At 36.2% G+C, this 15,420-nt stretch overlaps 1 protein-coding gene across 4 annotated transcripts in view; it reads right to left on the bottom strand.

Moving 5' to 3' along the window:
- Positions 1-15,420, bottom strand: part of unc-104 (kinesin family member unc-104) — a 1,041,320-nt gene that overhangs the window by 523,292 nt on the left and 502,608 nt on the right. For all 4 annotated transcript variants that reach the window (XM_090382707.1, XM_090382708.1, XM_090382709.1 and 1 more), the window contains exon 22: positions 11,415-11,593. In XM_090382707.1, the coding sequence (XP_090238833.1) occupies positions 11,415-11,593 (179 nt within the window). The remainder of the gene's footprint in view (positions 1-11,414; positions 11,594-15,420) is intronic.

The following is a 15,420-nucleotide window of genomic DNA, read 5'->3' as shown; positions in this document are numbered from 1 at the left end:
GCAGTGTTAGGTGGGGCGGAAAACAACTAGCTCGGAGGGATTCACAGGCTAAAAGATTTACACTAGCCATAGGCATAGGTGTAAGTGATTCTTGCACTGCTTCTATTAGAATGAGCAGCATCCTGGAGGGTGGGGTGCTGGGGGTTTTCAGGAACTGGTGGCAGCCATCATAGAACAAATACATAGGCTGTGTTAAGGTAACTAAAAGTATAGTAAATAAATTTGATCAATTTGAAGTGCTGGTCAAGACGTGGTGTCACATATAAGCAGTGCAGAATTGGAAATTGGGGAATACAATGTGTACAGAAAGGATAGGAAGGGTCATGCTGTTAGTTACAAAACACATAAAAGCTAAGGAAGTGCTTCCAGTTGACATAGATGGACAGTACAATGTTGAGTCAGTTTGGTGTGACATAAGCAAGGGGTAACTAAAAATAAGAGTAGGAGTGTGTTATGGGACTAATGACTGTAATGAGTAGATTGAACAGTTGTACAGAGAAATAGAGTATTAATAAAATAATAATAAGAGGAGTTTACCTCAATATAGTATGTAGAACAGGGATGTGTTCTACGTACTATATTGAGGTAAACTCCTCTTATTATTTTACTAATATTATTATCAACGTAGAACATATCGAGTATTACAGCTCTGATTCATACTGTCTAGAGAAATAGAGTGGACCAGTAAATCAGAATTTCTTATAATGGGAGATTTTAACTTCCCAGATTTGATTGAAACTTGTGGGTTGTTAGGCATAAAACTAGAAAGACTTTTGTGGATTTACTGCATGATTGTTTCCTGCAGCAGCAGCATGTAAAGGCAACCAGAGAAAGTAATACTCTTGATCTGGTTATCAGCAGTGATTATTCATGCACTAAGAATTTGCAGATAAAGGAACTACTAGGTGGCAGTGATCACAGTGTACTGATGTGGTTTTTTACTTAAAGATATAACTACCATCAGGGGATAAAGGGAAAGATTTTTGATTTCATAAAGGTGGTCTCAGACAGTTTTAAATTCCATACAGTGGGACCAACTGATGATGTTACCAACGGCAATTTTCTAAATGGGAAGCATTCAAGAAAGTAATCTTGGAAGCTACTAGGCTTTTCATTCCAACTAAGAAATAGTGTTCAAGGTTTAGGCTTAAATGGATATCAGATAAACTAATCATACTCGTGTCTGTACCAACTGTGTGGTACCAACATGTAAGGTGGTAGAAAATGAAAAAAGACCTGGGAGTAATTGTGCAGTTAGGTATGAAGTTATCTGAGCAATGCAGACAGGCTGCCAGAGCAGGTCATGGGGTCAATGATATACAGGAATTTTGATAGTAGGGAAAAGGAGGTGATTATCCCTTTGTATATGGCAATAGTCAGGCCATGCCTTCAGTACTGCATAGAGGTCAGGAGGCCCCATTTTAGGAAGGATGTAGAGTTGCTGGAGTGAGTACCGAGAAGGGCAACGTTAGTGTTGGAACAAAGGGGTCCTTACCAAGAAAGGCTTAAGTTCTGCAAACTGCAGCAGAATTTTGAGACAAAGCATCTGCAAAGTGATCTGATTGAGGTCTGTATAAGGCCTTGAATGGGTTGAGCAAGCTCAATACTGATAGGATTCTTCCTCTTTCTCAGATTACAAATCGGAGGGGGCATAAATTTAAATTGAGGAAAGACGGTTGGAAAACAGATGTGCAGAAATTTGCCTTTAGCCAGCAGGTAGTTGATTGATGGAAAAAACTTCTAACTGTCATTGTGGAAGTTGATAGCTGATAGCTTAAATAAATTCAAGGAGGAACTGGACACACTTTTAGAGGGAATGGATTTTTTTTTTTTTTTTTTTTTTTTTGACTGATGCTACATAAGCTTGCTTTCTTGCATCACATGCCTCTACTACTGCTACTACCACCAGGCTTTGTAGTCAGCACCTTTTAAGCCATTTTTCATTTTCACATGGATGATGTGTGGGGTGATCTGATTAAGGTGTTTAAGGCTTGAATGTAATCAATCAAAATTAATGTAGGTGTTATGTTCTCAATGGCAGGGGAGACAAGAATCAGTAAATATCAAAGTAGTTTCTTGCATATGACTGTTTTATTACTTTGTAATATACAATGCGGCAATTGGAAAAGAAAACTGATGCTAGAAAAAAATAATGATCCACGTATGTGTAAAATAACCTCAGTTTATTCAAAGAAACTTCCTCCCATGTCCACACACTGCATGAAATGATCATGAAGCTCCCAGAGAGGCTGGTGAACTGGTATACTGTTCTATGTTCTCATCACAATTCTTTGAATGGTGTTGAAGTCACCAAAATAACAGCCTTTTGAAGGTGTCTTGAGCTTCAGAAAAAAAAATGTTTCACAGGGCTAAGTCTATTGAATACCGTAGCCATACTGAGGCTGCACACAACGGATTCTCAGCAACAAACATTTCAAAACATCTAGTAACACTTTGGCTAGTGGGCATGAACTCATTGTGCACAATTCCGTTGCATTCGTAGAAAGTGATGAGCATGGTTTGATTTTTAACAAACTTTTTTGGCTTTGGGAGAGTTTACCAACTTCTACTCCACACTTTGTCACTTCGTTGAGGGATCATACTGAAAACACCCACAATGAATTCCCGATTTAAGGAAGTTGGGTTTGTTTTCAGCAGCCTCAATGAGTTCTTTGCAGTGTTTAATTTGTGCCTGTAAGGCGCCTCCGTAGCCAGGTGGGAAGGAGCAGCAGTGCGTAGCACACGCTTCTTGATTAGACCGAGGTTCGAGCTCGTCACCACCAAATACAGAGGATGCGGAAAGGTCAGGGAATGACCACCGCATATCCCGGAGCAATATGGCCTTAGTTGCTAATGCTCCTAAAAACCAAACAATAAACAACAACAATTTGTGCCTGTCATTGACAGCTAATGAATACACAACAAACCATGCAGATCTTCATTTTCTTGAAATCCTGGGTTATTATTTGTCAAATAGTTTCTTTATTCATGCAGATCTTCTGAAATCATTCAGAGCATCACAGATCAGTTATTGATAATAATTTCCTGCAACTTTTCAATCACCTCTGGCATTCAAACCATTTTTGCTGTGCCCAGATGTTCTTTGTCTTCCAGTGATTTTCTTCCACAGGCAAAACATTTATTCCACTCAGCCATGTGCATGAGACAGACAATTCTCTCCAAACACTTGCTTCATCATTTGAAACATTTCCATGGCAGTTTTGTCCAGTCGAACACAAAACTTGGTGTTTGCTCTTTGTTCCATTGTCCCTCCACAAAACAGCCACAGGAGAGACATGCAGTTCAGCTCACACTATGTTCTAAAATGACTTGACTGCGCAGCTCAAGGAACAATTATTCTTTCATTTCATGTTTACTTCTAGTAGATGGCACTACCAGCACTCTTCTCATAACATCAGTCTCATTTTCAAATTTCCTCAATGTGTAATAATCAATCAGGTGCAGAATTTCTTCTTCATGAATCCATGGTGTGATCCATTAAGAATATCATTCCTATCAAGATGGCCCTATATTGTATGCTTTACTATAAACTTCCATCATTTTGCCTACCACTGAAGTTGAAGTCTCCAGTCTATAGATGTCCATCACCTTTCTCACTTCCTTAATAAAATGAAGAGATATTACACTTCTCCAGTTCAAGTGTATTGTTCTGCAATTTAATTGTGATCTCAGTGACATTCCCAATAGGCTGAGGCATTCACATGCAGCCTCATTAAAAAAAAAAAAAAAATATATATATATATATATATATATATATAAAAAGCTCATCATTACTGCTTTCTGTGATGCAATAACATCTCCTGCATCTAGTTATGATTCGCTTCTTCATTCAATATGTTCAACTTCTCAATCTAAATTTCAGAGAATTTTTGCTTTAAGCTCAAATAGGACAATAACAGCCAAGAGTCACAATCCTTCTCCAATTTTATAAGCTATTTTATAAGCTATTGTAAGCAGTGTCTATAATTACTTGTAAAAAACAGACAAGAGATAGCAGCACTTACTGAAAGATGTAATGATAATTCGTGCTTAAATAGATATGAAATTATATGAAACAAGTTTGAAAAATTTATACAGTACACCCTCAATAATCCGGATTAAGCAATAATCCAGATTAGTGTAGCAAAAGATGGTCCTAAAAGACAAAAAAACTTAGAAGACAAATAAATGGAAAATTTAATGATATAGATAGTGCTGATGGAAAAAAAAAAAAAAAAAAAAAAATATATATATATCACTGTACAGCCTTTATTTAAAAACCATAAAAAGACAATACGTTTATAAGGTGGCAATGGTGATGCATGCCAACACCACTTGATCATTGCTGTGAATACCACTTAAATACAACTTCTTCCAGCAACACTTCTTTTGGCTTTTTTAATGTCTGCCATCTTATTTTCCATCAAATTTTCCTGCCATCTATCCATTCTCCTTCAATAGATCATTGGCTATATTGGCCAATGATCTACAGAATGATCACTGGCCTTGAAACCTATGTTCAACACCCTGACTTATGTAGCAGGACAGACCTCTAAAGATTACATCAAAATCTAATGGCATTTTTCCGCCTATTAACTTCAAGTATCTGCATAGCCACCTTTCTACAAGCCAGAGTAATTTTTAGCAGTGTTACTCTGTATCAAGCTGAGTTTCCTCATAACTGCCATAGACTACTTACCTAAACCAAGCTGAGCATGCGTATGTAATAATCAGGACAAAAATGCAATCATACAGAATATGCAAAGCTTTGTCACATATTCCCCATTCCAATCTTATAATTCTTGATATCACTGCTATAAATTTCCTAGTCTTGTCTCTCATGTATAAAACATAGCTGTTGAATGACAGCATAGGGTCCAAAAGTAAATAAATAAATACTCTTTATTGTAAAAGAAAAATTAACACTATTGTTGTTGAAGCCCTTCACAGCCTGAGGTCCAGGGGTTAAAGTACCCCTAGATACTTGAGTTAATGTACTACTGGTAAACTTACCATTTAACCTAATTACTGGCAGCCTAATCCTTGCTAAGCATCTTTTCATTATTATAATATGTGTCTTTGAAATGGATACAGTTGGCTCACAACGTTTACACCATGATCCAAATCTTGAATCAAAATTTCTGATCTCTCTCTATTTCCTGCCTGGATCCCTCCTTCAACCAACATAATGAGGTCATCTGTGCATGAAATCATTGTTATGTTAAGTATATCCTGATGTAGGCAATCTTCTAATACCAGGTTCCACAAGAGGACAAACACTGATCCCTGTGGACAGCCTTTAACTACCTTACACAGTATTCACCCCATGCTGGATCGCACTATTATAGTTAATTCCCTAAAGTAGTCTTATACAGGGTGTCTATAAATTATTCATCTGATTATGAAGTTCAATTAAAATTTTATTGTAATAGGTAACTTAAAATGGTTTGCTGCAGTTATCAAAGCGGCTCAATGAATTTTTTCTCATGTGGTTGGCAACCTTCATCCCAGCAAGCATTTCAACAGTACAGCATTAAATTGGCAATGTGCACATTGTGGCTGTGTGATACCAAATCTCCAGTGACTATAAAGAGATGTTTTCACCTACATGTAGGTGAATCAATGAAGCAATAGTTGAAACAGTTTTAAGGACCCAGCAATGTGTGACACCAGAAAGGAGCAGGTAGGCCTAGTGTATATGCAGATAAAGTTTCAAAAATTAAGGAAGTGTTTACCCAAAGTCTTACAAAATCTATCCACCAAGCAAGCCTGCAGCTGCAAATACTGTGAGCAACACTATACAGGGTGATTTGCAAGGGATTGAAAGTTTATGCTTACAAAGTGAAAATCATTCAGGAAATTAAGCCTCGCAATAAACTACAATAAGAGAAATTTACTGTTCATATTCTCAACTGTATAGACAAAGATGAGCACTTTCTGGAAAATTTTGTGTTCAGTGATGATGTGACATTCGACCTGTCTAGTAAAGTTAACAGACACAATTGTTGCATAAGGAGATCTGAAAATCCCAACTCAGTTCACTCACTTCATGAACACAAGTGTGAGAGTCTCAAGGTAAATGTGTGGTATGCACACTGTTCTTCAGCCAGGTGACTGAGCCATTTTTCTTCTACAAAAAAAACTGTCAACTCTGCAAATTACCTAGATATGCTCGAATTGTATGCTGCACCTCAGCTGGAAAGTAAATAAAATAAATAAATAAAAATTATATGCAAGATGGGGTGCCATCGCAATGGAGTTTGCATGTGCATGATTTCCTCAATAAATAAATTTTCTAACTGATGGATCAACTGGGATGGCACGATTCTATGGCCTCTTTGTTCTTGAGATATCAACCCTATGGATTTCTTTGTATGGGGCTATGTAAAGGAAAAGGCATAGGCAAAAAAAAAAAAAAAATAAATAAATAAATAATAATAATTTAAAAAAATAACATTGCACAGTTAAAAAACAGGCAATTACTTCCATTTCTCAAGAGATACTTCAAAACATTTGGAATGAAATCAGCTAAAATCTTGACATTCTACATGCTACCAAAGGTACATGGAAGTTTACTGAAGTGCACTTGATGTTTAATTCTGAATTAGAAATATGTATATAATGGCATCAAACATTTTGTGGTATTTTCTTACCACTTCTTCAGTAACTGCAAAGATAGTAACTGATGGTTATTATTATTACGGAATTCTTAATATTTTTTTTATTAGAATTAAATAGTAGAATTAAAAGTTACAGTAAATCAAACTTAGATCTAATTCAAAGAATTTTGTTTTATGGTTAATTTTTATACAGAAAATAACAATAGCATGTAAACACCAGCTGTCTTTGCAAAATCACTATGGCAAAAGATCACTTCGATATATATATATATATATATACATACTGTGGTTTACTTAATCTCATTAGCAGGTGGTTTGATGAAAAAGAGTCTAATGGATTATCTTTTATAGTCTCGATTACAGGATTTACTTATGCCCTGAGGATATAAGTATATCTTATACCCTCACTGCTGCAGGTTTTGGCTTAATGGGTAATGGCATGCTAATAAGTCATAAATGTATGGTCCACCAATCAATTGATCCAGAATTGTACTCATAGATCCTGCCAAGTAATACATTAACCTATCCTATTTCGTAAGTTATTTCTGCTGATGTTCTTATCTTGCCAGTCAATATCCTGTAAGATAGTCCCCAATGCCATCATTACCTGCCATTTTGCCATTCTTAACATCATTAACACACTGTTCTAATCTATTGTGTCAAAGGCACCAGCAAAATCTAGAGAGACGTCGAATGCTCAATTATTTTCAGAGTGTTTAATACAGGCAAGGACAGTATGAACTACATTTTCTGTTCCACATCCACAGGTAAACCCAGATACAGGCATATTCTGTCTTGTATATTCTCTTATTTCCAGCCAGCAACTGCTCATAAACTATCCCTAAATCTTGAAGCAGTGCAACTGGCCAATATTAGCTATAATTATTTTTATATTTCAAGAGTGATTTTAACAATACTTTTGGCATCGAATTCTTTCAGGGGTGTGGGAAGTAATAATTCCTAAGACTAATGTTAAACCAATAAATGACAAATTTTGTCACCTATTGCACGGGAATTGTCTCTCTGCTTCAACAGTGAATGCTAATTTAAAGGACAGTAACACCTTTCAATACAATCAATTACAATACGACAATAAAACCTTTCATTTACTATTCCCCCCCTCCAGTAAATCCATTCTTGGGCACCTTTCATTTCTAATTTTGCACACTGCTTGATCCAACTTATCTAACATAGACAATGACTCATCCCCACTATTAATATAGTCCCTAATCAACAATATCATGTTACATGCTGATGTCATAAATGTATGATCCATCAATCAACTGATCCACAATCAAACACTCATATTTTCTTGCCAAGTACTACATTGAACTGTCCAATTCGATAAATTGCTGATGTGCTTATCTTAGCATTAGCATATGATGCAAGAAAGCAAGCTTATGCAACATCAGCCAAAAAAAAACTTCCATTTCACCCCTCCGTTCGTTCGAAATACCTGTCCAGCTCAGCCTTAAATTTATTTAGGCTATCAACTACCACAACAAGGGATGGAAGTCTGTTCCACCAACCAACTACCCGCTGGCTAAAGGCAAATTTCCGCACATCTATCCTACATCTGTCTTTCCTCAATCTGAATTTAAGCCCTCTCAGGTGATTATTCTGAGCAAGAGGAAGAATCCCATCGGCATTGAGCATGCTCAAACCATTCAGGGCTTTATACACCACTATCAGATCATCTCACCGGTGCCTAGTCTCTAGACACTGTAATTTGCAAAATTTAAGCCTTTCTTCGTAAGAGCAACCCTTTGTTCCATTCACTAATCTTGTTGCTCTTCTCTTACCCGTTCTAGCAGCTCTGCATCCTTCTTGAAATGAGGCCTCCAGACCAGTATACAGTACCCAAGGTTGGGCCTGATCATTGCCTTATACAAGGGAATAATCACCAACTTATCCCTGCTGGAAAAATTTCTGTATATCATTGACAAGACACCGTGAGCTATTCTTGCAGCCCTTCTGCACTGCTCAGAGGACTTCATATCTGCCTGCACAATTACCCCCAGGTCCTTTTCATTCTCTACCACTGTCAGTGTAGTACCACAGAGTTGATACGTTGCTCTGGGGTTGCTGTTTCCCATATGTAGTACTTTACATAATGTCAATGTTAAACTTCATTTGCCACCTCTCAGCCCATCTGCTCAACCTTTCCAGATCCTGTTGTAGCAGCATAGTGTCAGTAGTGTCCTTAACAACCCTGCCAACCTTTGTATCATCTGCAAACTTGGACATTAAGCTTGATATACCATCATCAATATGATGGTATACTGAACCCTGAGGGACTCCACTAATAACATTAGTCCACGATGAGCAGTGTCCATTGATTACCACTCTCTGTCTTCTCCCCCCTCAAACCATCCCTTTATCCATAGCAGCAATTTGCCTCCAATGCCACACTGCTCCAATTTGTGCAGCTCACATCTGGTTAGTATGGGCATTGCACACCTAGGGTCCTGAGCTAGGTATCATCATTCTTCTCTTTCTTGGTGATTCCTTTCTACTTCTCTCTCTCTCTCTCTCTCTCTCTCTCTCTCTCTCTCTCTCTCTCTCAGGGTAACTCGGAAGTTTTTTTTTTTGCTGGTGCAGCATAAGCCTTAGGCTTCCTTGCACCATATGGCTAATAATAATAAAAAAATAATGTGCAACAGTATCAAAAGCCATTCTAAGATCCAAATATATAATATCAAAGTTATTCCCTGCATCCAGTTCTTTTGTGACTGCATCATAGTATCCAATGAAATTGGTCAGGCAAGACCTTCCCTTAACAAAACTATACTGTGTCCGAGCTATAACTGAAGTCTTGTCTAGATGATCCTGCAGTGCTTCTTTAATCAGTGCCTCCATTAATTTTCCTGGAACAGAAGTTAAATTCATAGGTTTATAATTACTTGTGTCAGCCTTTGATCCTCCTTTGTGAATTGGGGTCACATATGCACATCTCCAGTCTATGGGTACCTCCTCTGGGTCCAAGGAAGCTCTCATAATTATGGCTAAGGGTTTGCTTACTTCCTTTGCTGCCTCCTTTAATATAACTGGATAGATCCCATCCACCCCAAGTGTCTTTCTTGTGTTTATCTTCAACAATTTCTCCACTTTACTCTCAGTTATTACAAGATTATCTAGCTTACTGCCAGAGTTGAATACACCTCTGGCATTCGCTGAATAACTCCTCATGTGTGAATGTCAATGCAAAATATTCATTTAGTTTGTTAGCTACCTGAGCAGGATCATCAATAGTTGAACTATCGATATCAATATCTTGCCTGTCAGTATCCTGTAAACTAGTCCCCAAAGGTAATGATGACCTTTGGGGACTAGTTCAACATCTCCAAGCCACGTATTTCTTTTTCACAATCGTATGTATACAAGTCGTTCACACTCTCAAAAATTCCTCCTTTTCTATTAGTGCAATCTATTATAAACAGGAGTAAATTTGATCTTACTACATTCGCAATAATCCCAATAACTGGAATTGTGTGGGTTTTTAAGTTATTACAGTGAAATGTGTTTTCCCTTCACTGAAATCTCCAATCAAAGAAAAAACATGAATTTTCAGAATCTTCTCTTCATTTCTATTTACCTATTACAATGGTGAAGGGAAAAATTACCAACGGAAAGTGCAAGTGGTAGCAGTGCTAGGAAACAGAACAAAATTGATTTAGAAATGAAGATGAAATTAAGAAGTAAGAAGCAGGACAAAGTTTGTCATCTATTTCACGGGAATTAGGTCTCGCTGCTTCAACAGTGAATGCTAATTTAAATGACAGGGAGGATATAAAAGAACATGTTAATGGATTAATGCATTTTGGATCAACAGTGATCACAAAACAGCGTTCAGGTGCTATATCGAAAATGGAAAAGCTATTAATAATATGGATAAAATTATAAAATGTACTGTACATTCAGATCACTAGTTAATGAATAGGGGAGGAGGAATTAAAGAGAAAAAGAAAGAGAAGACCTCCCTTGCAGAATGATACTTTTTTAAATAATTTGTGATCGAACTTTTAATAATAGAGTATGATTCAGAGGAATCCAGTAAGCACAGAACTTATAGGGGATATGGAATCAGCTGCTACATGGAACTAATTACCTGCTAGCTAATTGTTTTAAAACACCATGAAAGAGACTTCTAGTAGATCCATCACAGCAATACTCCCTTTGTCATAATGTATATGACAGAATTGCTGAGGAACAATTTGTTTACTTACTGGGAATAAAAGAGGAAATAGAAATTTCAGCAAATAATGTTTTACTAGAAAGAATTTTTCAGCTTTGGTCTAAAATTATATAACTGGAGACGATTTTTGAGGACTTATCTTCAGAATACTGAAGAAGTGTTTGGCAGATAAATCTATATTTAAATAACTCATTTTGGAGATGATTTCTTACATTTGAACTCAGATCATGCAGGTGTTCTTATGAACCAGTTACTGTAAACCACATAGGGATATCTGTCAACCAGTGATCACAGAATTTTATCATCCATATCTAAAATGAGCTGGGGGAAAAAGTCAGATTATGCTGAGGAAGCACAGCTGTCACACTTGACTGTGGAAGACATGAGGTACTGTGTGCCACCTTCCACAGTTGGGGGGGTACACAAGGACTCAAGGCTCAGTGCCAGTTTTCACAATAATCATGTAAATTTTCCACTAAACACTCTCATTCATCACATTTGTTATGAAGAAATATATTTTGTCCCATAAAATTTTTCTAAAAACACACAAATCTATGATCCTGTCTTTTCTCTTGCACAGACGTTAATTAATGACATACCGTAGTTTCCATAAAGTCCAATAATGTGTAGCTCCATTTTTAGTGTCCTGTACTTCAACAGCTACAACTGTGCGTGGGCATGGTCGATCTAAATTATCCTCAAGATCCTCAGTTTGTAACATATCAGGTGACAAAGGAGAGTAGAGTGTATCTGTCAACAGCACAAACTGAAACTGAACCTACAAAATAAGTTATATATTATTTCATTATACATTTAATAAATTCCCTAGAAATTCAAAAAAGATTGAATTGATATGAATTGCCAGATTTATAGTAACATAAAGAGGCTTCTCAAATTTTTAATAGAAACTGGCAAAAAATTACTTTAGAAAGCAGTCAGAGTTACTCCAGCCAAATAGAAGGATTTTTGAGTAAAGTCAAGGAAAAAAAAAAAAAAAAAAAAACGATCCCCACACAAAACAGCGTAAGTGTTAATACTGTAGAATTGGTTGAAGTATTAACATCTACACACATGTTAATACTTCAACGAAAGGTCAGATACACAATCATATGTGGTTAATTTTGAGAGTGCATTGTTTCTGTCAACTAAAAATGGGACAAATTTTAGAACAAAAACAAGACAAAGTACCCGAAGATATAGGAAAATACAGGACAAAAATACAGAGGAAATATAGTACTTAACATATAAAGGCCCAATTAACATTAAAAAAAAAAATCATCCAACAGACAGGTACTTTACTATATTACTAGCAGTCCTCATTGCAAAAATTTTGCAATTTCTAGCAGAGTTTTTCTCTAGTTGTCCTAAAGAAATTTAGTCCATGTTTTGTTGTGAGCAGGTAAGCCAGTATGCATTGAATGCACACCTAGAAAGAAATATCTTCAATCTGAGACCACTTTCAGCCTGATCAGCATTCCCAGAGCCAGGTAAGTATGCTACTCACTCGCCCTAGTGAGTATGACTATCACTGCTATGTAGCTAATGAAAATGGTGTCCGCATATAATATAAGACATTTCTTTTTTTTTTTTCCCTTTCTTTCTATTCACCACTAATGCAATGTTTTTAATATTTAAATTATATTTGCAATCCGATCTTTAAGAGAGAATGATTAATTATTGCAAAATAATAGTATTTTATGGAGAGTTTCTGGCCTGTTCCATAAAATAAAACTATTCAGAATTTTTATATTTTCCCATTTTTCTGCACGCATAGGAAGAAATATCTTCCAATTTGAGACCACCTTCAGCCAGATCAGTTAGGCCTATATAGTTCACAATGGCTGCCTCAAGAAAACAGCTTCCGTATTAATATATAGATACTGCACTGATCAAGAGCAAAAACAAAAAATTATAAGAAATACAGAAAATATAGAACAGACATCAAATATATGAGAAATAGAGGGTGGGAAAAAGAGGCCAACAGAAGCACTGAGAGTGATTAAATGACCATTAACAATATGAACACCACATTTTGTTTTTATAATAAATGTAATACAAGGTATGATTATTAAATAATGAACTTTTGCAATAAAATAAATCTAATGAAATACCTTACATGTTATCCCCTTCAAAACCATTGCCTTGGGCATGCACACACTGTTCCATTCAAGCACAGAAAGATTTCTGGAAGTGATCTGCTGTAAGCTCTTTTAACACTTTGGTCATGTTTTTTTCTGAATGTCTTCAATGGACTGAGAATGGGTTCCCTTAAGTACACTTTTCAGTTTAGGGAAGAGAGAAAAAAGCTGCAAGAGGCTAGGTCGGGTGGATAAGTAGGGTGCATGTTGACACATAGGGATTTATTTTTTGGCCAGAAGAAACTAATGAACAGAGAGTGCATTATGTGAGGGAGCATTGCCTTGATGGAGCTCCAACCATCTTCCACAATTGAGCATATGATATAAAGGTTGGCTGGATGGTTAATGACAGTAATCAAGCTAAGCTACTACAACAAGATCTAAAAGAATTAGGCCAATACTCTGAGAAATAGCAGTTGACGTTTAACAGCAACAAAAGTAAGGTACTGCTACGGGTAGCAGAAATCCTAGATTAAAATACCAACTCTGTGGTATCACAGAGTACTCAGCATAGTAGAAAACAAAAAAGATCTGGGGGTAGTTGTGCAATCAGATATGAAATTCTCTGAGCAGTGCAGAGAGGCTGCAAGTACAGCCAGTTCCTTGAGGTTTTTTCAATAATATACAAGAACTTTTCTAGCAAGGAAAAGGAAGTGATTATGCCTTTGTACAATTGTACAAGGCCATGGTTAGAGCACTTAATTTCTGTATACAGGTTTGGAGGCTTCATTTTATGAAGGATATAGATCTGCTGGAAAGGGTGCAGAGAAGGACGATGAGACTGGTGAAGAAAGGAAAGGGTGTGTTCTTATCCAGAATTGCTTCAATTTTGCAAAATGCAGTGTCTGGACATAAGGAACCTGCAAGTAGATCTGATTAAGGTTTATGTCCTTGAATGGCATTATTTCCCTTGCTGAGTTAGGTTTCATGGTATCATTTGAGGTATTTAATTTGAACTTTGCATCAATGCAAAAAAGTAGTAAATTAAATGCCTCAAATTTAATTTGCAACTAACATTAACAAATATATTCAAGTATTAATTTAAATATTTATTATATTCAACTTGATGAAATAATAGCAAAGCTTAACTGACAGTATCCACTTCAGATAATCTGCTTAGTTGTGTGGTATTAAAGAGAAAATTATGGAAATTCAATTAAATTAAATTATGAAAGAACAAGAGTTGTTTAAAAAAGAAAGCATAAATTAAAAGTTGATTAGAAATGCACTGGCTCATCCTGTGGTTGCCTCTATAAAATGATTAAAAATTATTAAACTGTGAAGAACTAATAAATAAAGCCAATAGTCATGACGGATGACATCTTCGGCTGGCAGTCGTAAAAGGATATATGTATTTAAAGAAATCTTAAGTTCCCAGGATGCATTTCAAGACATGTGGGAAATTGACATGTGCATGGTTCCAGATGGGGGAAAAGTTTACTGGAAGTTTCGTATTTGGAACATGTAACTTGGTATTACGGCGACACCATTCTATAACTTCATTTTATTTAATGATTGTAATGGCTGAATCGATTAGAAGGTCATGATTATGGGAATGCACTTGTTGCATATGTTCCATGCCTGCTTGATTAGTACTAAAGCTGTTGTAACCATAATATGCACATGTATTAGAAGTTTTAATTGTGCCATATTTAGTGGTAATACTTCCGATATAAAATGCGTTACAATCAGATTGGCATTTAATCAAGTAAACAATGTTGATGGCACTTATTGAATATTCGTGTGTTTCTTTATATGTATCATAGTTCCCAGTTTGTTGTATGATGAAAATATTAATGTTATATCTGTATCAGTAAATACTTGATGAAGTTGCCTTGCAAGTTGACTGTGATAGGGGAGAACAATACGCGTGTTTTGTTTGGGGTTCTGATTAATGATGTGGTTATTTTGAATATTGATCCTATTTCTTGCAATGGGAATTGTGTGTCAGATCAACTGTAAAGGGTATTTCCTAGCTGTAAACGTTTTTGTGAGATATTGTAATTCTATGGCTAAATTATCATGTAGAAAACTGCAATTTATAGCGTTCTGGAGCTGGGTTTTAGTAAAGGACAGACTTTTTTTTTGTACTGAGTGGGTGATGTGATTGAAAGTTAAGTATTTGCCTGTATGTGTGTGTCCTTCCTATAAATTTTAGTCCCTAATTTAGTGCCTGTCTTTTATACTGTAAGATTAAGAAAATTGATCTTATTGTCTGCTTCTACTTCAAGGGTATATTTTAGTCTTTCGTGTATTGCATTAAATTTAATAAAAAGACAATCAATAGTGGACATGTCTCCAATTAGTAACACATTGTCAGCATAGCGCATATAAAGCTTAATGCCTGTAGGAAAAGGTTGGAGTACTTGGTGTTCAACAGTAGCTAGGTAAATTTCTGATGGGGGGCTGAGAATCCTAATCCCATGGGGAGTCCGAATGTTTATTAAAATATTTGGTCTTGGAATCA

Source organism: Mastigoproctus giganteus, chromosome 10 (genome assembly GCF_048544385.1).
Source record: "Mastigoproctus giganteus isolate SK-2022 chromosome 10, ASM4854438v1, whole genome shotgun sequence".
Taxonomy (NCBI): domain Eukaryota; kingdom Metazoa; phylum Arthropoda; class Arachnida; order Uropygi; family Thelyphonidae; genus Mastigoproctus; species Mastigoproctus giganteus.
This window is presented reverse-complemented; position numbering and strand designations above follow the sequence as displayed.